The 24,506-nt window shown below is 53.5% G+C and overlaps 2 protein-coding genes and 1 pseudogene across 2 annotated transcripts; all 3 read left to right on the top strand.

Moving 5' to 3' along the window:
* The first annotated feature begins 4,873 nt into the window (after nucleotides 1–4,873).
* On the top strand, nucleotides 4,874–6,126 carry LOC139833514 (uncharacterized). Its single transcript, XM_071823810.1, has 2 exons — nucleotides 4,874–5,847; nucleotides 5,949–6,126. The coding sequence occupies exons 1-2, from the start codon at nucleotides 4,874–4,876 to the stop codon at nucleotides 6,124–6,126; spliced, it is 1,152 nt and encodes a 383-aa protein (XP_071679911.1).
* Nucleotides 6,127–6,204: 78 nt separating this feature from the next.
* Nucleotides 6,205–7,007, top strand: LOC127313721 (uncharacterized). The gene is made up of 4 exons (XM_051344193.2): nucleotides 6,205–6,312; nucleotides 6,414–6,483; nucleotides 6,590–6,697; nucleotides 6,789–7,007. The coding sequence occupies exons 1-4, from the start codon at nucleotides 6,254–6,256 to the stop codon at nucleotides 6,948–6,950; spliced, it is 399 nt and encodes a 132-aa protein (XP_051200153.2). The 5' UTR covers nucleotides 6,205–6,253; the 3' UTR covers nucleotides 6,951–7,007.
* Nucleotides 7,008–16,770: 9,763 nt separating this feature from the next.
* LOC139833484 (indole-2-monooxygenase-like) lies at nucleotides 16,771–23,969 on the top strand (annotated as a pseudogene).
* Nucleotides 23,970–24,506: the final 537 nt, after the last annotated feature.

Here is a 24,506-nt window from a genome sequence, read left to right as displayed (position 1 = left end):
ACATTGACCGACGGTTTGACGAGTTCACTGCGGGCCTGGATAATTTTATGGCCGTGGCGGAGGCAAACAAACATGGTGGCTTCATGTATTGTCCATGTGTGGACTGCAAGAATACCGTAAATTACGCTCGCTCGAGTCTCATTCACAGCCACCTTCTGCGATCCGGTTTCATGACCAGTTACTATTGTTGGACCAAGCACGGAGAAAGAGGGGTTATGATGGAAGACAATGACGAAGAGGAAGAGGATGATGACGGTTATCCCAATTTCCCTGAATACGATGATATCACAGAAGGCAATGAAGACAATGAAGTAGAAGATCAAGAGGCACCAGATGAGCCTGCTGATGATGATCTTGGCCGGGCCATTGCTGATGCAAGGAGAGAATGTGAAACTGAAAAGGAAAGGTTGGCCTTCGACAAGATGATAGAAGATCACAACAAATTGTTATACCCAACTTGCGAAGATGGCCATAAAAAGCTAGGCAGCACACTGGAATTGTTGCAATGGAAGGCAGAGAACGGTGTCACTGACTCAGGATTTGGAAAGTTCTTGACAATAATTAAGAGGAAGCTTCCAAGGGGTAACGAATTGCCCGCCGATGCGTACGAAGCGAAGAAGATTGTCTGCCCTCTAGGATTAGATGTGCAAAAGATACATGCAGGCATTATTGACTGCATCCTCTCCCGCGATGAGTACGAGAATTTGGATGCATGTCCGGTGTGCACGTGCATTGCGGTATAAGATCAGACGAGATGACCCTGGTGATGTTGAGGGCGAGCGCCCCGGGAAGAGGGTTCTGCCAAGGTTATGTGGTATGCTCCTATAATACCACGGCTGAAACGCTTGTTCGAAATAAAGAGCATGCTAGTTTGTTGCGCTGGCACAAAGAAGACCGTTAGAAAGACGTGATGTTGATGCACACTGCTGATGGCTCACAATGTATAAAATTCGTTAGAGTGTTCCCATTCTTTGCACTGGATGCTTGGAACTTACGGTTTGGTCTCGATGCAGATGGCATGAATCCTTTTGGAGAGCAGAGCTGCAGCCATAGCACCTGGCCTGTGACTCTTTGTATATATAACCTTCCTCCTTGGTTGTGCATGAAGCGGAAGTTCATTATGATGCCAGTGCTCATACAAGGCCCGAAGCAACCCGGGAACGACATTGATGTGTACCTGAAGCCATTAGTCGAAGAACTTCTACAGCTGTGGTCCCTAGCAGGTGTACGTGTGTGGGACGAGCACAAGCAGGAGGAATTTGACCTAAGAGCGATGCTTTTCGTAACCATCAATGACTGGCCTGCTCTTGGTAACATTTCAGGACAGTCAAACAAGGGATACAATGCATGCACACACTGTTTACATGAGCTCGAAGGTGATTATTTGGAAAAAGGTCAGAAGGTCGTGTACATGGGGCATCGTCGATTTCTTAGGCTTACCCATCCCGTAAGAAAGAAAGGCAAGCATTACAACGGTGAGGCTGATCACCGGAGGAAGCCTCCCCATCGTGATGGTGTTGATATATTTGGTATGGTCAAGGATCTAGATGTAATATTTGGAAAGGGTCTGGCGGACGGTCTGTTCCGAATGACGATGCCGGACACGCGCCCATGTGGAAGAAGAAATCTATATTTTGGGATCTACCCTATTGGGAAGTCTTAGAGGTCCGCTCTTCAATCGATGTGATGCACGTGACGAAGAATCTTTGCGTGAACCTGCTAGGCTTTCTGGGTGTGTACGGGAAGACAAAAGATACACCAGAAGCACGGGAGGACCAGCAACGTTGGAAAGACCCCAAAAAGCTGCATGAGAGAGTTAAAGGACGTCATTTATCCAGCTACGCTCTTACAAAAGCAGAGAAGGAAATATTTTTTGAATGTCTTAGCAGTATCAAGGTCCCGTCTGGCTTCTCCTCCAATATAAAGGGAATAATAAATATGGAGAAGAAAACATTCCGTAACTTGAAGTCTCATGACTGTCACGTGATAATGACACAGTTGCTTCCGATTGCATTGAGGGGGCTTCTACCGGAAAATGTTCGACTGCCCATTGTGAAGCTATGTGCATTCCTCAATGCAATTTCTCAGAAGGTAATAAATCCAGAAATTCTACCGAGGTTGCGTAATGATGTGGTCCAATGTCTCGTTAGTTTTGAGCTGGTGTTCCCACAATCCTTTTTCATTTTTATGACACATCTCCTGGTTCACCTGGTCGATGAGATTTCCATTCTCGGTCTGTGTTTCTACACAATATGTTCCCCTTCGAGAGGTTCATGGGAGTCTTGAAGAAATATGTTCATAACCGTGCTAGGCCAGAAGGAAGCATCTCCAAGGGCTATGGAACAGAGGAGGTCATTGAATTCTGTGTTGACTTTATTCCCGACCTTAAGCCGATTGGTGTTCCTGAATCGCGGCATGAAGGGAGACTAAGTGGAAAAGGCACGCTAGGAAGGAAATCAATGATATGTAGGGACGGGATTTCTTTGACTCAAGCACACTACACAGTCCTACAAAGTTCCACCTTGGTGGCTCCGTATATCGGTGACCACAAGAACTTTCTACGCTCCCAACCCGGGCGGTCGAACGATTGGATTAGACGTGAACACATGTCGACTTTCGGCGGTTGGTTGCAAAAACATCTCCTGAATAACAAACATATTGAAGATCAGTTGTACTTGCTGGCCCAGACACCATCTTCGATCGTAGTGACTTTCCAAGGGTACGAGATAAATGGGAATACATTTTACACGATCGCCCAAGATAAAAAGAGCACCAACCAAAACAGTGGTGTCCGCTTTGATGCAATAATGAATGAAGGCCCAAATGACACATATTATGGTTACATAGAGGATATATGGGAACTTGAGTATGGACCTTCTTTTAAGGTCCCTTTGTTTAGGTGCAAATGGGTCAACAAAACAGGAGGCGGGGTTCAGGTAGACAAGTTGTATGGAATGACAACAGTGGATCTCAACAATCTTGGGTATAGAGACGAACCATTCGTCCTAGCCAAGGATGTGGCCCAGGTTTTCTATGTGAAGGATATGTCTACCAAACCAAGAAAAAGGAAACATAAGGAAACAAATACATCAAACGATGAGCCAAAGCGCCACATAGTTCTTTACGGAAAAAGAAACATCGTGGGAGTGGAGGACAAGACAGACATGTCAGAAGATTATAATCAGTTTGATGAAATTCCACCCTTCAGAGTGAACATTGATCCAAGCATCAAGTTAAATGATGAAGATGCTCCATGGTTACGGCCGAAGAAGATTAATTAAATGATGAAGATGCTCCATCATCAAGTTAATTGAAGAATGTTCATGGCACAAATGAGTATCTCAACATGGCAATCAATTTCCCATTTATTTTTGTGTAATCATGTAACTGTATGTAAGATATTAAAAGTGGAGATGCGCCACGGGAGATTTCCCAACCCTTTCCCCAACACTGTTAGATGAGATGTAGTCGTTCAGGGGCTTGGCAAGGCGTATCGATGCTCCTTTTATAGGCACGGCACCTCTTCTACTTTGTCTTGTTCCTTCGACAGGGCGTCGTGCGCTACATGCTTTATCTCATCGAGCAGTGCGTCCACCCATGCGTTCTTATCCTGCCGACATCTTTAGTCCCGGTTGTACCCACCAGCCGGGACTAAAGGTTACCCACACGTCCTTATCCCACCGACAGTTTTGTTAGATGACACAAAAAAGGATCTTTAGTCCCGGTTGTACCCACCAGCCGGGACTAAAGGTTACCCACACGTTCTTATCCCACCGACAGTTTTAGGCGCCACTGCGTTCCCGCCTATTTTTCTTCCCGCGCTTTCCACTGCTTCCCGCCTCCGTCCTCCCGCCATTTTTTCACTATATATATGTTGGCTTGGCCTCCATTTACATATCACATCTAGACTCATATCTGCAAACCTCATCACCAGGTCACATGGCTTCCATCGTATCTCTAACCCTCCGGGAGGCGGAGGCGCTTTGCGCGTCGAACTACCCCTGCCCGCCGGGCTACCGCGTCCCTACCGGCTGGTTGCTGAGCGTCGGAGGGGTATCGGCTGGTTACTGTAGTTATCACCGAGGTATATAAATTAATTAAGCCGCTGTTGATCGACTAGATGCATTAACTAATGAAATTGTACTGACTATGAACTATTTCTTTTTTAGCCCTCCGGATCGAGCACTTCTTCTGTAAAGTCGAGGAAGCGAGGCCCGGCCAAAAAGTTGGATGACGGTGTTAGGCACGACATCACCCACATCGAGAAGGATGGTAAACCGATTGCTCCAGAGAAAGGTGCAAAGGCATTTATAGCTCAATGCGGAGTGCTTGTTAGGGACCACGTCCCGATCACCGTTCGAGAATGGCACAAGCCGAAGGGACTAGTGCTGTCTGCAGAGGAAGAAGCTCAAGGTCTTTATATCGATGATGTAGCCAAAAACAGCATTATGAACAAGCTCATGGCACATTTCAACATAGTACCCGAAGAGGGGGGTGACGCTGAGAAGGCCAAGATGGAGCAGGCCCTCCGCGAGTTTGGCAAGAAGAAGATGGCCGAACTATTCAAGAGCCACAAGAAAAGATTGCGCCGCCTTATCAAATTAAAGAAGACTCCGGACAGTGAGAAGGTAAAAAATCACTGGGACGAATTCGTGAAGTACAGCACGGAGTCAGAAGAATTTTTGAGAAGGTCGGAAATAAATAAGGCAAATGCTGCGTTGAAGCTATATCACCAAATTCTGGGTCCAGGTGGATACAGGGCTAACCGTCCTAAGTGGGAGGCAGCTGAGGCGGAACTGACCAGTAAAGGGATCAGATTAGGGACACACGGTTGGATCGAACGGTGCAAGGAGTGGTTCTACGGGATTGGGGGATGGTGGATGAAGTGTTGAGAGAGTATGAGGGGTTGGTGCTTGAGCACCCTGCAGGTGAAGATGGGGAAATCAAAGAACTGGGAGAAGCCCGTAGAACCACCGTGCAATGGCGGAAGGAGAACATTGTGTTTCCAGGTGAGAAGCCAACAAGCAGGCCACCTCCGCCTCCTCCGCCACCTGTGCAGTCTCCTCCGCGTGATGATTCTCCTCTGCGCGATGATGATTCCCCTATCCATGACCAGTCTCCTCCGCGTGAAAATACTCCGCCGCCTCCTCCTCCTCGTCAGGAGACTCCGCCGCTTCCACCTAAGCAAAAGAGGAAGCGGTCCGCGGCACCTCCTACAGCTCCGAAGAGATCATCAACTCCAATGAGGGAACAGACTCCAGAGTTGTTGCCACATGAGCAGACTGAAGAGCAAAAGGCGTTTCTTGCAACTGCGCCGAAGAAGATGTTTATTCCACCGCAGACAGTGAAGCACTTTGCCGAGACGAGAATGAAGAGACCTGAGCTGAGAGCTGATTATGACCGCTCTCTTGGACAGTCCTCTAAAGCGATGAAAGAAGCAAAAAAAGTCGCCCAGCTTGGACAGCAGGACATTCAGGCCGCACCCCACTTCATCGTGGAGCCATATCATGATCCAGAGACGGCATCGATGATCGAACGGGCGGCTAGAGCTCAGGGAGCATCAGTTGAGTACGAAGATTACTATCCAACGGCTCAAGTGGTAAACAAGTATAGATACGGATCTGATCTCGTCAAACCTGGCGAGCTCGCGCGTCTAGGGACTCAGATGCGAAGGTTGCATGAATGGTACCTGAAAGCCTGTCGAATAGGTGATCGCTACCTCACGGTGTATCTTAGAGATGAGCATTACTTCCGGGGGGAAGACGAGATAAACATTGACGTAGAAGAACTGTTTCAGTTATTCAATCAAGACGCCCTCGACAAAGCTGTCATCAGTTGCTACTGCCTGTAAGTGATTTATTTGTGTAATTAAGTTTGTAGCTCATTCATTTGCACTAACAATTATCCTCATTATATTCTTTGTGTACGCTATACATTTAATTATGCAGAATGAAGAAGCTGGAATACAAAAGAGGCAAGCTCCTACCGCTGGGGTTCATAGACCCAAACACAGTTCATGAAGTTACGGTTCGAGACTTCGCCAAGGACACAGAGGACAACATCGTAATGTTTTTAGAGAAGCAAGCAGACAAAGAGGATATATTCTTTCCCTACAACTTCAAGTGAGTGTTATATATAACATACATTATGCTTGTGCACCTTCCACTTTATTCTCGTAATCATTGAGCTATGCTTGTGCAGTTTCCATTTTATTCTCCTAATCATTGATCTTCACCTTGGAGTCGTAAACGTCATGGACTCGAAACGTAAAGAATATGCGGAATGGGCGGACATGGCTGCCATCCTCCAGAGGTAGTTTCAATCAATTTCGTATTGGCATCTTCATCTGCTCTAATTCGAAGATATCATCAACTAATCAATTACTCATTTACTCATTATTTTTTGCCGGGCAGGGCTTGGAAACGGTTCATCAATACTGTTCCGGGTGAATGGAAACCGGAGCTTACATTTAGAGATTACCCTGTAAGTAGTACTATATATATAGCTATGTCCGTGAAACTTTATATATGATATTTACTTTCAATACGATGCTTGATTATTAGTTTGATCGAACTATTTTTTCGTAAAGTGTATGAGGCAGGAAAAAGGGAATAACTTATGTGGATACTACGTCTGCACCTTCATGCGTGACATGTCCTGTCCCAAGGGTGGGGATCCCCAAATACACCACACTCGTGTACGATAACAAATTTTCACAATTAATCTTAATTAGTACCATCTATTGTATTGAGTTCCATTCATATATTGATCTCCTTTTTTAAATATAGATGACACGCCTGCGGGACACTCTCATAACAGCGGATCAAATAAAAGCAATTCAAGAGGAAATCGCGGGATTCTTTATTACCGAGGTCCTTACCCCAGGTGGAGAGCACTATCGGAAGATCGTGACGGCGGAGGATATTCGTTCAGGAAAAGTTGTATTGTAAATATGCATGCATTACGTGTACTGTGTTGACTATGTCGTGTACTGTTGACGATGTCTATATATATTCATGACGATTTTTTGTGGTTTCTTGAATGATATATATATGCATTGCTGAAACTCTGCCGCGGCAAGGGAAACAGACTGTTTCTCTGCCGCGGTAGAGAAACGCTGGTACAGCCCAAATCTGTGCCGCGGCAGAGAAATAGCAATTCTCTGCCGCGGCAGAGAAACATAGGCCCGGTTCGTACCACGAACCGGGACCAAAGCCCTTCCAGCGCGAGCTCCCTGGTCGCACCACGTGTTGAGGCCTTTAGGCCCGGTTTATCTTTGAACCGGGACTAAAGGGTACCCCCTTTAGTCCCGCCTAGTTGGTCCCGGTTCAGGAACCGGGTCTAAAGGCCCAAATGGACCGGGCCTATTGCCCAGTTTTCCACTAGTGGGAGGACCAACGTTGTGGCGCGCCAGTGGCAGATAGCTTGCGGTGGTTGTCTACTCGCCGTGTGGAGACCATGGCCCTGATCCTGCTACAGGTATTCTTCACGGTGGTCCGTGTTCGCGTAGCGCACACCGGACGGCTGAGCAAGGCACATTGTGGTGCACTGGTGGCAGGTGGCATGAGCGGCATCTGGCACTGCCATTGCTTGGGAGTTGGGATCGTGGGTCGCCCACGTTGCGGCACGGATCCAGCGACGAACGACCGTGCTTGGCAACGGTGGCTTGAGTATTGACGAGCAGATGGTACATGCATCGCATGTTGAGAAGCAGCAGCCTGCGGGCACTCACAATCTTGCTCATGAAGTTGCCTTGCACACGACTCACGCGGCTGTGGTAGTTGATGCATCTTGCATCTCATCTAGTGATGGGCACTCACAACGGCGCTTGGTGCGAACAACCGGTTCAACAAGAGGTTGCTGGAGGTGACAACCATGCACTGCCGTCCGCGGCTCGCCGTCGCCGGCGAAGTACGTGTGAGGATGCCCAATGGGGCCAGCTGCATGGCGGCGAGCAGCAGAGCGGAACGGCGCGGCTCTAGCTCACCTAACAAGTAGGATACTCGTGCAGCTTGTACGCTGGAGCTAGATACGATAATAAAGCTTCCTGCAATCCAGCGACAGTAGCACACCCATGCACAATGCACGTACATGCCTCGCATCAGCCCAGCCAGCTCGCGTGCAAACAAACGTCAGCGCCCTCTTCCTTCCCAGCGAGAACCATGATTAAATAATTTAAGGGGCTTTTTGCAATGTTGACTGGTCAACATGGTGCCACGTTTGCAAATACGTATGTGTATTGTCTCCAGTGATGGTACGTGAGCCGGCAACGCGACTTCCATGACCGTAAATTCAACTTTCCTAAGTACGGTGACCAAAGTGATTTATACGGACAAGTTCAATAATGCCCCATGTATTTTACTCTTTTAAAGAAGTATCAATAACAATGTATTAGATTGTCATATGGAAAGTCCAATAATAAGGTTTCGACTTTGAGCTTAATATAGCAGATCTACTAGCTTTTAGTTCAAGGATGCTTTTGGTCACGCTAAATTGGAAAAATATAACTTTCTTTGCATCTATTCTCTCTGTCCCATAAAAGATGTCTTACATTTATGTCTTAGATTTGTCTAAATTGGTTTTATGTAGACACTATAGTTGAGACATCCTTTATAGGATGGAGGGAGTAACAGCTTAGAAATATATCATTGCTCTTTTTTTTTTTCGAAATGGGGGAAATATCGCCCCAGCTTCTGCATCCAAAGGATGCACACGGCTTTTTATTAGATTATTCACGAACCTTACAAGAAACAATACAAAAGATCAAACTCGAAGCAACCTTACTATACCTACAGTGGGATGAAGAGGGTAACAATACACCAACTCACATCATCCAAAACTAAATGCCTTCCCAAACCGCCCAATAGCAGGTGAGAAACACATCCAGTCAAGCAGACTCTCAGCGCACGTCAACACACATGCCACAGGAGTTGCTCCCGCCGTCTTCCTCGACTCCATCTTCAAGAGAGATCATCGCATTAACCTTGCAAGACCTGCCGTCGATGCCACCATGACGCCAGACGGCTCCACCCTCCTGCACGTATACATCATCCCGCATATGTCGTCGATACCCTGCAGCACCATGCCACTGAGCCTCAACGCCAACAAAGTGGTAGATGAACACCACTCCACCGAAAACCGCCAACATCCAGCAGCTGCTCCAAAAACGATGCCCCAAGCGGTAGAACGACGCAGGGCGCGCCGCCATCGTCCGATCCGGGAGACCCGGACCTAGGGTTTCCCCCGGAGCAGCACGAGTGAGAAACCGCAGACTACGTCGACGATGCCTTCAAGAAGGTAGCGGCGCGACACGTCGCCATCGTCCGCCAACCGAGGTCGGAACACGGTTTTCACCGGCAGTCGCGCATCCCCAACTCGCCGAGTGTAGTGCCAAGACGGGCAAAGATGACGCCTTCGACAAGGTAACGACGTCGACCGACATCGCCATCATCCGCCAAGACCGAGGTCAAGGCTCAGTTTTCACCGGCCACCATGACACCCCGGACTAGATCACCATCGCCGGAGACCTGTGCGAGATCTCACACAGGACTACCAGCCTGGCCGACCACCTCCGACGAAGAAGAAGGCCGCCTCCACCGTCGAACCCGAGGCTGCTGCCCCGGGTGTCCTCGTACCGCGGGAGAATCCCAAGGTCACCCCCTCGCACCGGCGAGAAGCGGAGGGGATGGCGCCATCCCACCACCAGCCGCCACCGGTGTGCCGCCGCCGGGAGGCAGGGGAGGCCGCAGCACAGAGGCCACCGTCGCCCCTCCAACCTCCGACCGCCGCCGCCCCGCCATCACACGGGAGGCCGGAAGTCCACCGCCGCCATCACATCATTGCTCGTGAATGAGCATATATATGTAATGTCCATGATGCATGTAATGAAATGTGCTTTTGCTTTACCCATAGTTTTCAAATATCTTGAGATTCAAGTGCATATGTCTTTGGAATTGTAGTTTTTTTTATTACTTGGTTTATCATGTAAGTCAAATAACTTATCTAAAGTATTGGGTACAATGAAGATACTACCGAGGAATGTTAGTAACCAACAGTTATTTCTTAACTTCAATGAGTTATATTAGACCTTATATTATCCAAGTCGTGTAGTCATTGCTACATGACAAAAAAATAACGTGATCCATGAGAGAGTAGAACACTTACACTGAAGCATGGTTTAGCATCAAGAGGGTAAATCTATATCAACATAGTATTAGTTACATTTCATAATCAATGGGATTCCAGAGTATTTGGCAATTATTTGAAAATTTTGTAACCCACCACAAAGTTGGATGATTCATAATACATGTGATTTTTTCCACCTATTAAGGTATTTGCAGCAGCAACAGGATATTAGATTTAGACTTCTATAGTTCCAGAATATTTGAATATTTCTGTTGAGTAACATATTGTATAGACATAGGTCCCCGTGTTTTCTCAGGGTTGTACCTGTAATTGTACATGTGTCCGCCTATATATATACGAGCAGCCGGCCCTATTGGTGCTGTGCAATCTCCAATACCCTTCTCTACATGGTATCAGAGACCCTTCGGGTCCTGACCTAGCCGCCGCCCCTCCTCCTCCTTAGGGCGCCGCCGGCCCTCCCCAACCCTAGCCGCCGCCCTCCTCCTCTAGGGCGCCGCCGGCCCTCCCCACCACCACCGCTTCCGCCATCCACCCTAGCCGCCGCCCCCTCCTCTCTAGGGCGCCGCCGGCCCTCCCCACTTCCAACCCTAGCCGCCGCCCCTCTCATCTAGGGCGCCGCCGGCCCTCCCCACCACCACCGCTTCCGCCATGGCGCGCTTCGACTCATCCTCCGGCTCCGGCAGCAGCAACCCCTTCGCCGGCCCCTCCGTCGCCGTCATCCGCGACATCCCCATCGCCGAGCGCGTGCCGCTGAAGCTCTCCACCACCGCTGCCAACTTCTTCCCGTGGAAGACGTACTTTGGGCTGCTCTTCCGCGAGTATGATCTCCTTGATCACGTCGACGGCACCATCGACCTTCTCGCCATGCCGCACGACCCCGAGTGGCTCGCCATCGACGCCACCATCATCCGCTGGTTCTACCAGACCGTCTCCAACGACATCTTCCGCACTGTCGTCCGCGACGGCGACTCCGCCCACACGGTCTGGGATAAGATCACCGGCCTCTTCACCGACAACAAAATCCAGCGGGTCACCTTCCTCCAACAGGAGTTCTTCGGCACCCACCAGAACGACCTGTCTCTCGATGACTACGCCCTCAAGCTGAAGAGTCTCTCCGATGAGCTCCGTGACTTGGAGTTCCCGATCGATGACAAGATCATGCTCTCCACCCTGTCGGCGGGTCTCGGCGAGGATCTCAGCAACGCCGCCTCCAACCTCACGCTCCTCACCACGCCCACCTTCGAGCAGGCCGTGGCGTACCTGCGCCTCGAGGAGCGCCGCCTCAAGCACCTCCGGGCTCGGGCGGCCCACACCGCCTTCGCCGCTGGCTTCTCCCGCGGCGCCCAGACTCCCGCGCCCCGCGCCCCTGCGCCTCGCCCCCTGGGTCCGCCGCCGGGTTTCCCCGCCGCCGCCCGCCGCCCGGTCAGACCGGTCACCAGGCCGGCCAGACCGGCCCTCGGACCGGGCCCGCCGGCGCCCGGCCGGCCAGACCGGTCCCTGGACCGGCCAGCCGGCTCCTCCCCGGTGGTGGCCGCCGTGGCCGTCGTCGCCGTGGCGGTGGCAACGGTGGCGGCAACGGTGGCGCCAATGCCGCCGCCCCCGCGCCTCGTCCCCCGCAGTACACCGCCCCTCCGCCATGGACTGCCGGCCACAACCCGTGGACCGGGGTCGTTCACGCCTACTCCATGCCCGTGCCGCGCGCCCCCTACCCGGGCATTATGGGGCCGCGTCCAGCCTCCCACCAGGCGTTCTACGCGGCGCCCCAGCCTGCCCCGGCCTACGCCGCCCTCCGGGTGCGACCCCGTGGGATCCCGCGCTCCTGACCGCCCTCCAGAGCGCCCCCTCTGCTGGGGCGTATGGTGGCGGTGGCGACTGGTTCATGGACACCGGCGCTTCCGCGCATATGGCGGCGCATCCCGGTAACCTCTCCTTTTCCACACCCGCTTCCACCTCCTCTCGCATCATCGTTGGCAACGGTCATGCTCTTCCTATTACTCACACTGGTTCTGTCTCTTTTCCTTCCACCTCCACTCCCCTCTCTCTCCATAATGTTCTCGTTTCTCCTGACTTGATCAAAAACCATGTTTCTGTTAAATCTTTCTGTCGTGATAACCCTGTGACTGTGGAATTTGACGCTTTTGGTTTCTCTGTCAAGGATGGTCGTACCCGGATGCTCCTCCACCGATGTGACAGCCCCGGCGATCTCTACCCCGTTGGCGCGGCCTCCATCACCACCGGCCGTCCACTCGCCCTCTCCGCCGGTGTCGACCTTTGGCACGCCCGTCTTGGCCATCCTAGCTCCGCCACTCTGCGTCAAATAATGCAAGGATTCTCCTTTACTTGTAATAAAACGGATGCCCACTCTTGTGAAGCATGTCGTCTAGGCAAACATGTTCGCCTTCCGTTTAGTTCGTCCTCCACAGTCGCGTCTTTTCCCTTTCAACTCATTCATAGTGATGTATGGACCTCGCCGGTTCCGAGTAACTCTGGTTATAATTATTATCTTGTGATTCTTGATGATTACTCGCATTTTGTATGGACTTTTCCACTTCGCCGTAAGTCAGATGTTGCCATCACCCTCACCGCCTTCTTCGCGTTCGTCTCCACTCAGTTTGGTCGCCCCATTCACGCTTTCCAGACCGACAACGGCAAGGAGTTCGACAACATCACCATTCGCTCACTTCTCGCCACCCACGGCACCATCTTCCGCCTCACGTGTCCATACACTTCTTCCCAGAATGGCCGTGCCGAACGGATGCTTCGTACCCTCAACGACTGCGTCCGCACCCTTCTGTTCCATGCCTCCATGCCCCCGCGATTCTGGCCGGATGCCCTTGCCACGGCGACTCTCCTCGTCAACATCCGCCCGTGTCGTGTGCGTTGGTCCTACACGCCGCATCATCTCCTTTACGGTGCGCCGCCCACCTATGATGACCTCCGCATCTTCGGCTGCCGGTGTTTTCCTAACACTGCTGCCACCGCCGCGCATAAGCTTGCGCCGCGCTCCCTCCCTTGTGTGTTTCTCGGCTACCCCGCCAACACCAAGGGTTACCGCTGTTACGACCCGGTCTCTCATCGTGTCATCACTTCCCGGCACGTGTACTTTGACGAGTTGGTTTTTCCGTTTCAGCAGGGACTCATGGCGACACCTCCGACGACGCTCCCGGCGCCCGCTGGCCCTCCTGCGGCCACGCGCCGACGACCGACCGCGGTGGCCCCCCCGGCGCCGGCCCCGCCTGGTCCCTCGGCGTCCCCGGCGCCCGCTGGCCCTCTGCGGCCGCGCGCCGACGCCTCGACCGCGGTGGCCCCCGCCTGGTCCCCCGGCGTCCGCACCGCCGCGGCGCCCCCGTCGCCCCCGTCGCCAGCGGCGCCCTCACCCGCGGCGCCCCCGTCGCGCCGGCGCGCCCCGTCGCTGCGGCGCCCTCGCCCGCGGCGCCCCCGTCGCCTGCGGCGCCCTCGCCCGCGGCGCCCCCGTCGCCTGCGGCGCCCTCGCCTGCGGCGCCCCCATCGCCTGCGGCGCCCTCGCCCGCGGCGCCATCGCCCGCGATGTCCGAGGCGTCCCGGTGCCCCCGTCGCCCGCGGCGGCCGCCTCTTCGTCGTCTGCCTCGCCACCCGTCGCTGCGGTTCCTGAGCCCATGCTCACCCGCGCCCGCGCAGGCGTGCGGCGGCCGTCTACACGCTACCCCGCCGACCAGTATGTCTGCGCGGCTTCTCCGTCTACTGCGTCTGCCTTCTGGGCCAGCGGCAACAGCATATTGCCGCACGACGGCGGCGTCCCCTCCACCAGCCGACCCGGCCAAGCGCCCGGTCAGACCGGCCCGTCGCCCGGCCAGTCTGGTCATCAGGCTGGCCCGACCGGCTCTCCCACCGGCTCGGCGCCCGCTCCTTCGCCGGTTCCCACCTCGGCTCGCGCTGCCTTGCGCGACCCGCATTGGCGTGCCGCCATGCAGGAGGAGTACGACGCGCTTCAGCGCAATAGGACCTGGGAGCTCGTTCCCAGGCCCCCTCGCGCCAATGTCATCTCCGGCAAATGGGTCTTCAAGCACAAGCTCGGCTCCGACGGTACTCTCGAGCGCTACAAGGCGCGCTGGGTGGTGCGCGGCTTTCGGCAGCGCGCTGGCGTCGACTTCACGGATACGTTTGCCCCGGTTGTCAAACCGGGCACGATCCGCACAGTGCTGCACCTCGCCGCGTCTCGTGCGTGGCCCGTGCATCAGATGGACGTCTCCAACGCCTTCCTTCATGGCCATCTGCAGGAACGGGTGTACTGTCAGCAACCCACCGGCTTCGTCGACCCCGAACGCTCCGATGACGTGTGCTTGCTCTCTCGGTCCCTGTATGGACTGAAGCAGGCGCCCCGCGCCTGGTACCAGCGCATCGCCGGCTTCCTGCATCAGCTGGGCTTCCGCTCCACGCGTTCCGATGCGTCCCTGTTTGTCTACCGGACCGGCAACGACATGGCATACCTGCTGCTGTACGTCGACGACATCATTCTGACGGCCTCCACCGCTGGTCTTCTTCGACAGCTCACCGACCGCCTTCGCGCTGAGTTCGCGTTGAAGGATCTTGGCCCGCTTCACTACTTCCTCGGCATCGAGGTTGTCCGACGTGCGGACGGGTTCTTCCTCCATCAGCGGAAGTATGCTCACGAGCTTCTCGAGCGTGCTGGGATGCTTAACTGCAACCCTGCGCCTACTCCTGTCGACACGAAGGCCAAGCTTTCCGCCAGTGATGGGTCGCCGGCGTCCGACGCGCCGTTCTATCGCTCCATCGTCGGTGCCCTTCAGTACTTGACACTGACGCGACCGGAGCTCCAGTACGCCGTGCAGCAGGTGTGCTTGCATATGCATGCTCCTCGGGATGCTCATTGGGCCGCGGTGAAGCGGATTCTCCGCTACGTCTGCGGTACCATGGGCTACGGCTTGACATTGCATGCTTCGCCCTCGACGTCGACTGACCTTGTCGCCTACTCCGACGCGGACTGGGCGGGTTGCCCGGATACGCGCCGCTCCACCAACGGCTACTGTGTCTACCTCGGCTCGTCGCTTGTCTCTTGGTCCTCCAAGAGGCAGCCCACCGTGTCCCGCTCCAGTGCTGAGGCCGAGTACCGCGCCGTGGCCAACGCTGTGGCTGAGTGCACATGGCTCCGTCAGCTTCTGTCCGAGCTGTCTTGTCCTGTTGACAAGGCTACGGTGGTTTTCTGCGACAACGTGTCGGCTGTCTACCTCTCCGCCAACCCCGTTCATCATCGGCGCACCAAGCACATCGAGCTGGATATCCACTTTGTTCGTGAGCAAGTTGCCCTCGGTCGCGTTCGAGTTCTTCACGTACCGACGTCTCAGCAATTTGCCGATATCATGACGAAGGGATTGCCATCCACGACTTTTCCTGAGTTTCGCTCCAGTCTGTGTGTCGGTGCCGACCCTTCGACTGCGGGGGGGTGTTGAGTAACATATTGTATAGACATAGGTCCCCGTGTTTTCTCAGGGTTGTACCTGTAATTGTACATGTGTCCGCCTATATATATACGAGCAGCCGGCCCTATTGGTGCTGTGCAATCTCCAATACCCTTCTCTACAATTTCCATGAACATAATCAACATGTCAAAGACGATGCCCTCTCATTTGCGAGGGCCACCTCGCTAGTTGTTTATAATAAGTGATCTTTGCCCTTCGTTGGTCGACGGGATCTCCTTCCACACATCAATGGTGGTGTTGGAAGATTTCTTTTTCAGTTTATGGGCATTCCGATCTTGCTTCGTTAGATCGATCTTGGATTTTTTTATCATGGTTACCACGAACAAGATTATCCTCGCAATATTTTCCCGGATATTATGTCCTCCACAATGGTGATTCATACTCTCAGCTCCCCGACGACATCGGCTAGGCTGTTCAGTTGCTTTTCCCTGGAAAATACTCGTGTTTGTACTCTTGCAGGTGTTGGTTGATTACTTTAATGGCTCTGTGTATGCATGTAGCCTTTGTTTTGCAGCTCAAGTTAAGATTACGGGAGAATTTTTGTTGGTATTTATAGGTCCATGATTCGGTATCTATGTTTTTGTTTGTCTTCAGAAAAGTAGAATATCGTGTTGTGAAATAAGAAAAAGTTTAAAGACCTCGAAATTTAATCGTTTTTAGACTTTATTTTGTAATCGTTTGAGACCGTTTATGTATCTCTACCATGCATGTACTATTAGCTAGTGTAAATATGTCATGGTATTGACTGTCTACAAAAAAAAAGTTGCGTGAACTTTCGCAAAACAAACGGTTTGGCGCATGCTCTTGCTTGTTCGGATGTAATAATGTTAAATTAAAAGAACAGTGAACTACTTGATTCGTGCATATGTTTTGGAGTGAGATTTGAAACCCCTTTTAATGATTACACCAGTTTTAAATTTCTAATCACCTTTGGCACGATGTGATTTATTCGTATTTATATATGCAAAGAGCTCATCTGGTGTGGTTGCTCGAATCCATTACTATTGACAGGATAAGGACTCCCGAAACGCTTTAGCTGTTGGCTTGTTGCAGTCCATACCAGTATTCAAGCACTAGTATATTGTTGTAGATTCTTTAAGTAAGGGTAGCACGGGTTCTATATAGAGATTGCTAATGGAGACACAGTTCTACACAATCCAGTCCGGCCATGTCTCAAAACACAAATGTATCGTATCAACACATGCTTGACACACCTCTTCAATCACTGCTAGTAGTGCTGCCGCTGATCTTACTCCTGCGCTAGTGCAGTTTGCAAAAACAGCTAGTAGTAGCAAGCAGCAGGCGAAGCGTCTCCCTCCTTCGCCTCGAGGGCTCCCAGTCATCGGCCACATGCACCTCGTCCGTATCCACGATCACGTGTCACTGTGCAACCTTGCCAAGAAGTACGGTGGCCTCATGCTACTTCGTCTCGGCTCCGTCCCGTACCTTGTGGTGTCGTCCCCAAGCGCCGCCAAGGCGATCACGCGGACGCACGACCACCAGATGGCTTCACGGCCACCTTCGTCGGTCGCCGACGCGATCTTGTACGGAACGTCCGACCTCGTCTTCTCTCCCTACGGCGAGCAATGGCGGCAGATCAGGAAGCTGGTCGCCACGCACCTGCTCACCGTCAAAAAGGTCCAATCATACCGCATCGCCCGTCAACAAGAGGTGTGTGTTGTGCTAAACCCTGCACCTGTTCTTTTATTCAGATATTTGTTAGGAATAAGAGTAGCCTGTCATGTGTGCTTGTACACTGATGGGTCGTAGCTGTCTAGACTTAAGATTAGTGCTAGTTAGTTAGGAGCTTCGGTTGATCCAGTCGTGGGATGGCACGATGCCGTGGTCACCGCGAGCTCAGTCAAGGACGTGGGTGAGTGGAGTTGGGATGGCAGCTCCGCATAGCTTGCCCCGATCCGAGTTTTTAGCTTTCAGTTGTAATCTCCAATAAGAGGAAGAGAAACCGAAAAGCTGCAGTTGTTGCACACAGCACAAAATTCTTCTGTCTCTTGTTCGTTCCAGTTCATCGTGAGTTCATCGAGAGAGAGAGAGAGTGTTGGTCGCAACGACAGTTGGTATCAGAGCGACCGGGTTAGATGTCGACCTCCGCCGATCGTGCGGCGGCAGCAGCGGAGAAGGCAAAGGGGACTGAGGTGGCGGGCGCGGCCGGGCTACAGCCGCCGCGACGCACCTCCGTGTCCCCGCTCTCGCGGCGTGGTCGAAGCCTGGTGCGCGGCGGCGGCAACGAGGTCGTCGTCAAGGAGATCGTGCGTGAGATCAATGGCGGCGGCGGCGGCAACGTCACCTTCCCCACCCTCACCAAGACGAACTATCAGGAGTGGCGGATCCTGATGCGGATCGCGCTCCAGGGCGCCGGTCTCTGGGAGGCCGTAGACACCGGCGACGCGTCGGAACGCCAGGAGCGACAAGCTCTTGGCGCGATCCTCCGATCCGTCCCGCCGGAGATGGTGCCGGCGCTCGCCGCCAAGGACGAGGCCAAGGCGGCATGGGACATGCTGGCCACCATGCGCATCGGCGACAACCGCGTGCGAGAGGCACGCCGCCAGAGGCTCCGCAAGGAGTTCGATGGCCTCGCATTCAAGGCCGGAGAGACGGTCGAGGAGTTCACCCTCCGCATCTCCAACGTCCTCTGCGAGCTGAAAACCCTCGGGGACAAGACCTCAGAGGTCGACGCTGTACAGAAGGTGCTGCGCGTCGTGCCAAAGCAGTACTCGCAGATGGCCTGTTCTATCGAGACACTTCTCGATCTCAACACGCTGTCCCTCGAGGAGCTGAGTGGCCGTCTGTCAGCGGCAGAGGGCCGCGGCTCGCCCGATCAGGAAGCCAGCGGACGCCTGCTCCTGACTGAGGAGGAATGGTCGGCGCGCCAGCAGCAGCGCGCGCAGGGATCGTCGTCGGGCTCAAAGGGGCCAAACAAGCAAAAACCCCAGGGCAGCGACAAGAACGTAGCGCCGCGGCAAGCAGGCAACTGCCGCTACTGCGGCAAAGCGGGTCACTGGGCCAAGGAGTGCAGGAAGGCTCAGCGCGATCGTGAGAAGAAGGGTGAGGTGGCCAACATCGCTGAGATCCAGGTGGACCCACCGGCGTTGCTCCTCGCATCGCTTGTCGAGGTCTCCGAGTCTGCACCCATTGCGGAGGAGACGCATACCGAACTTGCCATCGTGGCCAAGGCGCCGGCCGTACCTGCCGAGCCTCAGGTCGTGTTCCTGAATGAGGAGCGGGTGGTGCCAGTACCAGCTACGGCTGGGGTGTGGCACCTGGACACAGGCGCAAGCAGCCACATGACCGGCGCGAGGGACTCCTTCGTCACTCTCGACGAGTCCGTGCGCGGCTCGGTGCGTTTCGGTGATGGGTTCCTGGTCGCCATCGCCGGAAAGGGGAATGTGTTGTTCCGTTGCAATGACGGAAACCAGCGCGTGCTTGGCGACGTGTTCTACATCCCAAAGTTGCGCACGAACATCGTCTCCGTCGGGCAGCTGGACGAGAACGGTTGCAAAACCGTGATCGAGGGCGGCAATCTGTGCGTCCTCGACCAAGAGCGGCGCCTCCTAGTTCGAGTGAAGCGGACGGCGAATCGTCTCTACGTGCTGAACCTGAATGTCGATGCCCCCGTCTGCTTGCTCGCCAAGGTGGACGACCCGACGTGGTTGTGGCATGCACGGCTCGGACACCTGCACTTTCGAGCTGTGAACGCCATGTCCAAGCACCACATGGTGTGAGGGATGCCGCAGCTGGACCACATCGACGAGATCTGCAACGGATGCACAATTGGCAAGCAACATCGCCTCGCGTTCCCGGCGGCGACGAAGCACCGCTCTTCACGTCCCCTCGACCTGGTGCACACGGATCTCTGTGGCCCGATCAAGCCCGCCACCTCGGGCGGCAACCAGTACTTCCTGCTGGTGGTCGATGACTACAGCAGATACATGTGGCTGGAGCTTCTGAAGACGAAAGACGAGGCATTCACCATGTTCAAGAAGATCAGGGCTCTGGGAGAGAACAGACAGAGCTGTCACCTGAGAGCGTTCCGCTCAGACCGTGGAGGAGAATTCAACTCCAACGAGTTCAAGGCATGGTGCATCAAGGACGGCATCGAGCACTTCACCACGGCGCCCTACTCTCCTCAGCAAAACGGCGTCGTGGAACGACGGAACCAGACGGTGGTCGAGATGGCGCGCTGCATGATGAAGAGCATGGCCATGCCAGGCATGTTCTGGGGCGAGGCAGTCCGGTGCGCGGTGTACATCCTCAACCGAGCGCCAACCCGTAGCCTCAACGGAGTGACACCGTATGAGGCTTGGAACCGCCGCAAGCCTTCTGTCGAACACCTGCGGACGTTCGGCTGCGTCGCACACATGAAGAAGACGGGCCCCGGTGTCAACAAGCTCTCCGACCGCTCGGTGCTGACGGTCTTCGTGGGCTACGAGGAGGGATCGAAGGCCTACCGCGTCTACGACCCTGTCAGCGGCAACCTCTTCGTCACTCGCGACGTGGCGTTTGAAGAACGGCGCCAGTGGGACTGGGCGGCCCAGGACAAGGAGCAGGGAAGTGGGGTGTCCACCTCCTTCACGGTGGTGTACGTCACGGAGTCCGAAGCGACGGTCGTCGACGACGGAAACGACGCCTGCCCAAGCGTGCGTGCGCGGACGCGCTCGCCAACATCGGAGAGCCCTCCCAGTGCATCGCCCGCGGCTGCGCCAACCCCGGTGACCCCCGCAGTCCAACTGTGCACTCCGCCGTCACACGACAGTGCGCTCGATGCTGCTGACGACGGCCTCGGCATGCATCGGTACAGGCGTGTGTCAAACATCTACACCACGACCATGCCGACACTCGACGCACCCGCTACGCCATCAGGAGACACACCGGAGGATGATGAGTCCGATCCTGAGGTGCTCGGGCTCGTATCAGCGGAAGAGCCCGCGAGCCTAGAAGAAGCGCTGTCCACGCCTGCCTGGAGAAGGGCGATGGAGGAAGAGATGACCTGCATCATCGACAACAAAACCTGGACATTGTCAGACCTGCCCGCCGGTCATCGCGCAATCGGGATGAAGTGGGTTTTCAAGCTGAAGAAAGATCCTCACGGCAACATCGTGAAGCACAAGCCGAGGCTCGTTGTAAAGGGCTACGCTCAACGCCAGGGGGTGGACTTCGACGAAGTTTTCGCCCCTGTCGCGCGGATGGAGACCGTGCGTGTTCTTCTGGCCCTTGCAGCGCACGGCGGCTGGCAGGTTCACCACATGGACGTCAGGTCAGCTTTCTTGAACGGAGATCTCGACGAGGAGGTGTATGTGCAACAGCCTCCAGGGTTCCTTAGCAAGGAAAGCCCTCATGCAGTGCTGAAACTGAGCAAGGCGCTCTATGGGCTACGACAAGCTCCGCGCGCATGGTATGCGAAGCTGGACTCCTCACTTGCAGACCTGGGCTTTGTTCGCGGTCCTCTGGAGCATGCCATGTACCGGCGCGGCGACGACAGGGATTACCTGCTGGTGGGAGTATACGTTTATGATCTGATCATCACGGGCACCCACGCCGCCGAGATCGAATCGTTCGAGAAGGAGATGCACCGTCTCTTCAAGATGAGTGATCTTGGTTTGCTCTCATACTATCTTGGGATCGAGGTCAAGCAGGAGCACGGCGAGATCACGCTGTGCCAACGAGCATACTCTGAGAAGATCCTTGAGCGCGCAGGCATGAGCAGCAGCAATGCCTGTCACACACCAATGGAGGTGCGGCTCAAACTGCGCAAGGAAGACGGTGCGGAGAAGGTTGACGCCACCGAGTACAGAGGCCTGATTGGGTGCCTCCGGTACCTCGTCAACACCCGCCCTGATATCGCTTTGGCCGTCGGCATAGCGAGCCGTTATATGGAGTCACCATGTTCTGTGCATTGGGCAGTTGTGAAACAGATTCTGAGGTACGTCCGCGGCACACTGAATTACGGTTGTCGCTACAAGAAGGGGAATGGAGCTCTGGAGCTGATTGGTTACAGTGACAGCGATCACGCCGGGGATCTGGATGATCGCATAAGCACCTCTGGCGTGGTTTTCTTCCTCTCCGGCAATCTGATCACTTGGTCCTCTCAGAAGCAAAAGGGGGTGGCCACATCCTCCTGCGAAGCGGAGTATGTCGCTGCAGGAGCAGGAGCTACCCAGGGTGTGTGGCTCAGCAGACTGGTGGCGGATCTGACAGGCCGCGAACCAGCGAAGTTCAGGCTGTTTGTGGACAATCAGTCTGCAATAGCGCTGAGCAAGAATCCAGTTCATCATGATCGAAGCAAGCACATAGATGTTAAGCATCATCACATTCGACAGTATGTTGCTGAAGGAAAGCTCGACGTCGATCATGTCAGGACTGACGGGCAACTTGCTGACGTTCTGACCAAGGCATTGGGAAGGACTCGGTTTGTTGAGCTGTGGGAGAAGCTCGGCGTCATCACTGTGCTGGTTTAAGGGGGTGAAGTGTTGTGCTAAACCCTGCACCTGTTCTTTTATTCAGATATTTGTTAGGAATAAGAGTGGCCTGTCATGTGTGCTTTTACACTGATGGGTCGTAGCTGTCTAGACTTAAGATTAGTGCTAGTTAGTTAGGAGCTTCGGTTGATCCAGCCGTGGGATGGCACGATGCCGTGGTCACCGCGAGCTCAGTCAAGGACGTGGGTGAGTGGAGTTGGGATGGCAGCTCCGCATAGCTTGCCCCGATCCGAGTTTTTAGCTTTCAGTTGTAATCACCAATAAGAGGAAGAGAAACCGAAAAGCTGCAGTTGTTGCACGCAGCACAAAATTCTTCTGTCTCTTGTTCGTTCCAGTTCATCGTGAGTTCATCGAGAGAGAGAGAGAGAGTGTTGGTCGCAACGACAGTGTGTATCTAATTACGTTACATGCTACTGCATTTCTCACACCAAGTGAATATATGCATGTGTTGCTTGCTGAAGGTTATAATGAAAAAACTTCCACCATGTCATATATATATAGGTGAGGCTGGTGATGGCCAAGATCCGGGAGGCGGCGGCTGCGAGCAGAACCGTTGACCTGAGTGAGATGATGAACACGTTCACGAGCGATTTGGTTTGCCGCGCATTGTCAGGGAAGTCGTCCAAGGAAGCTGGCTGGAACAGGCTGTTCAAGGAGCTGATCCAGACAAACACAGCGATGTTTGCGAGTTTTAACCTGGAGAATTTCTTCCCAAGGTTAGCAAAACTACTAGATCTGCTGATGGCTAGGCTGTTTCATGTGCCCAACAAGGGGAAGAAGGTGAATAGGCGCTGGGACAATGTACTCGAAATGATTATCCAAAACCACGAGAAAAGAAATAGAGACGACGGGTTGTTAAGCCACGAGCAAGCAGAAGGAGAAGAAGAAAGTGATTTCATCGATGCCTTGTTATCTGCTCAGCATGAGTACGACGCTGTCGTGACCAGAAACCATATGAAGGCCACGTTGATGGTGAGCAATCAGAGCAACCCTCTCTCTCTCTCTCTCTCTCTCTCTCTCTCTCTCTCTCTCTCTCTTTATGCTCGTAGGACCTATAAACCCGGAGAAAGTAGAATACTGCTAGTTTCCTGATCAATGTACGTTTACATGCATACAGGACATGATTGGTGCGGGCACGGACACGTCATTTTTCGTGCTGGATACTGCAATGGCTGAGCTGATGCGCAGACCAGAGCTCATGGCCAAGCTACAAGCCGAGGTGAGAAACGAGACACCAGACGGGCAACAGATGGTGGAGGAGGAGGACCTTGCCGGCATGGCATACCTGAAGGCCGTGGTGAAGGAGACCCTCAGGCTTCACCCGCCTCTGCCGCTCCTAATACCTCACTTCTCCACGGCTGACTGCGCCGACGTCGATGGCTACCATGTCCTCTCCGGCACAAGGATCTTCATCAACGTCTGGGCCATCGGAAGAGATCCTGACGCGTGGCAGAAGCCCGAGGAGTTCGCGCCCGAGAGGTTCATGGAGGGCGGCAGCGCCGCGGCAGTGGACTTCAGGGGGAGTAACTTCGAGTTCATGCCGTTCGGAGCTGGGCGGATCGGAGGATGTGCCCTGGCCTCAACTTGGGCTTAATCGCCGTGGAGATAATGCTTGCAAACCTCGTGTATTGTCACGACTGGGCGCTGCCGGCAGGCATGAAGGAGGAGGACATCGATATGTCGGAGATGTTTGGTATCAGCGTGCGTCGAAAGGAGAAACTCGAGCTTCTTCCCAAACCACGCGTTTGAATAAATTAATGACCACGTTCTGCTTTACTATACGGAGTATATATTTTCATAATGTACTCTCGGCACACGGTCCAGAGTATCTGTCTACAATATTTATTTATTTTGCGAAATGTCTACAATATATTTCATCGTGCATGTCAATGCACTTTAACTTCTTTCTGGCAATAAGGTTTTCCCTGTTGAGGATGATAACATACAGTATGATCGATGTTGCACTCCAAACGTGGGAAATATTTAGGGTGTGTCTATGTCTCAGTTGACTGAGATTTTCTTAAGTCTTAGTCACCTCAGAAAAGTGCAACGGTACTTTAAAGAAAAGTGCAACTCGGTCCAGTTGCACCTTTCTAATTGCACTTTTCTAACAGAATAGTGCAACTCAAGCACTTTTTTTAAGTGACTTAGAATTAAGAAAATCTCAGTTGACTGACACATAGCAAAACCGAAATATTTAATCCTGAAAATAGACAGCATGATATGGTAAGCTAGCTTGACATCTCACGTCCTACATATTAGGGTGTTCTAGGTGTGACTAATTCAAGGCGTCGTTGCGCCGCGAATTGATCGACTTTGGTCGGTCGACCTACTCGGCGAGGTCTACGGTGACACGGGCAAGATAAGGTAGGGATTGCAGCGTCGAGGG

This window comes from Lolium perenne, chromosome 7 (genome assembly GCF_019359855.2).
Source record: "Lolium perenne isolate Kyuss_39 chromosome 7, Kyuss_2.0, whole genome shotgun sequence".
NCBI classification, from domain to species: domain Eukaryota; kingdom Viridiplantae; phylum Streptophyta; class Magnoliopsida; order Poales; family Poaceae; genus Lolium; species Lolium perenne.
This window is presented reverse-complemented; position numbering and strand designations above follow the sequence as displayed.

Coding starts and splice junctions, on each gene's coding strand:
- LOC139833514 (XM_071823810.1), top strand. CDS start 4,874: ATGGTGGATGAAGTGTTGAGAGAGTATGAGGGGTTGGTGCTTGAGCAC. Junction 5,848..5,948: donor GTCATCAGTTGCTACTGCCT/GTAAGTGATTTA, acceptor TTAATTATGCAG/AATGAAGAAGCTGGAATACA.
- LOC127313721 (XM_051344193.2), top strand. CDS start 6,254: ATGGACTCGAAACGTAAAGAATATGCGGAATGGGCGGACATGGCTGCC. Junction 6,484..6,589: donor TTACATTTAGAGATTACCCT/GTAAGTAGTACT, acceptor TTTTTCGTAAAG/TGTATGAGGCAGGAAAAAGG. Junction 6,698..6,788: donor CCCAAATACACCACACTCGT/GTACGATAACAA, acceptor TTTTAAATATAG/ATGACACGCCTGCGGGACAC.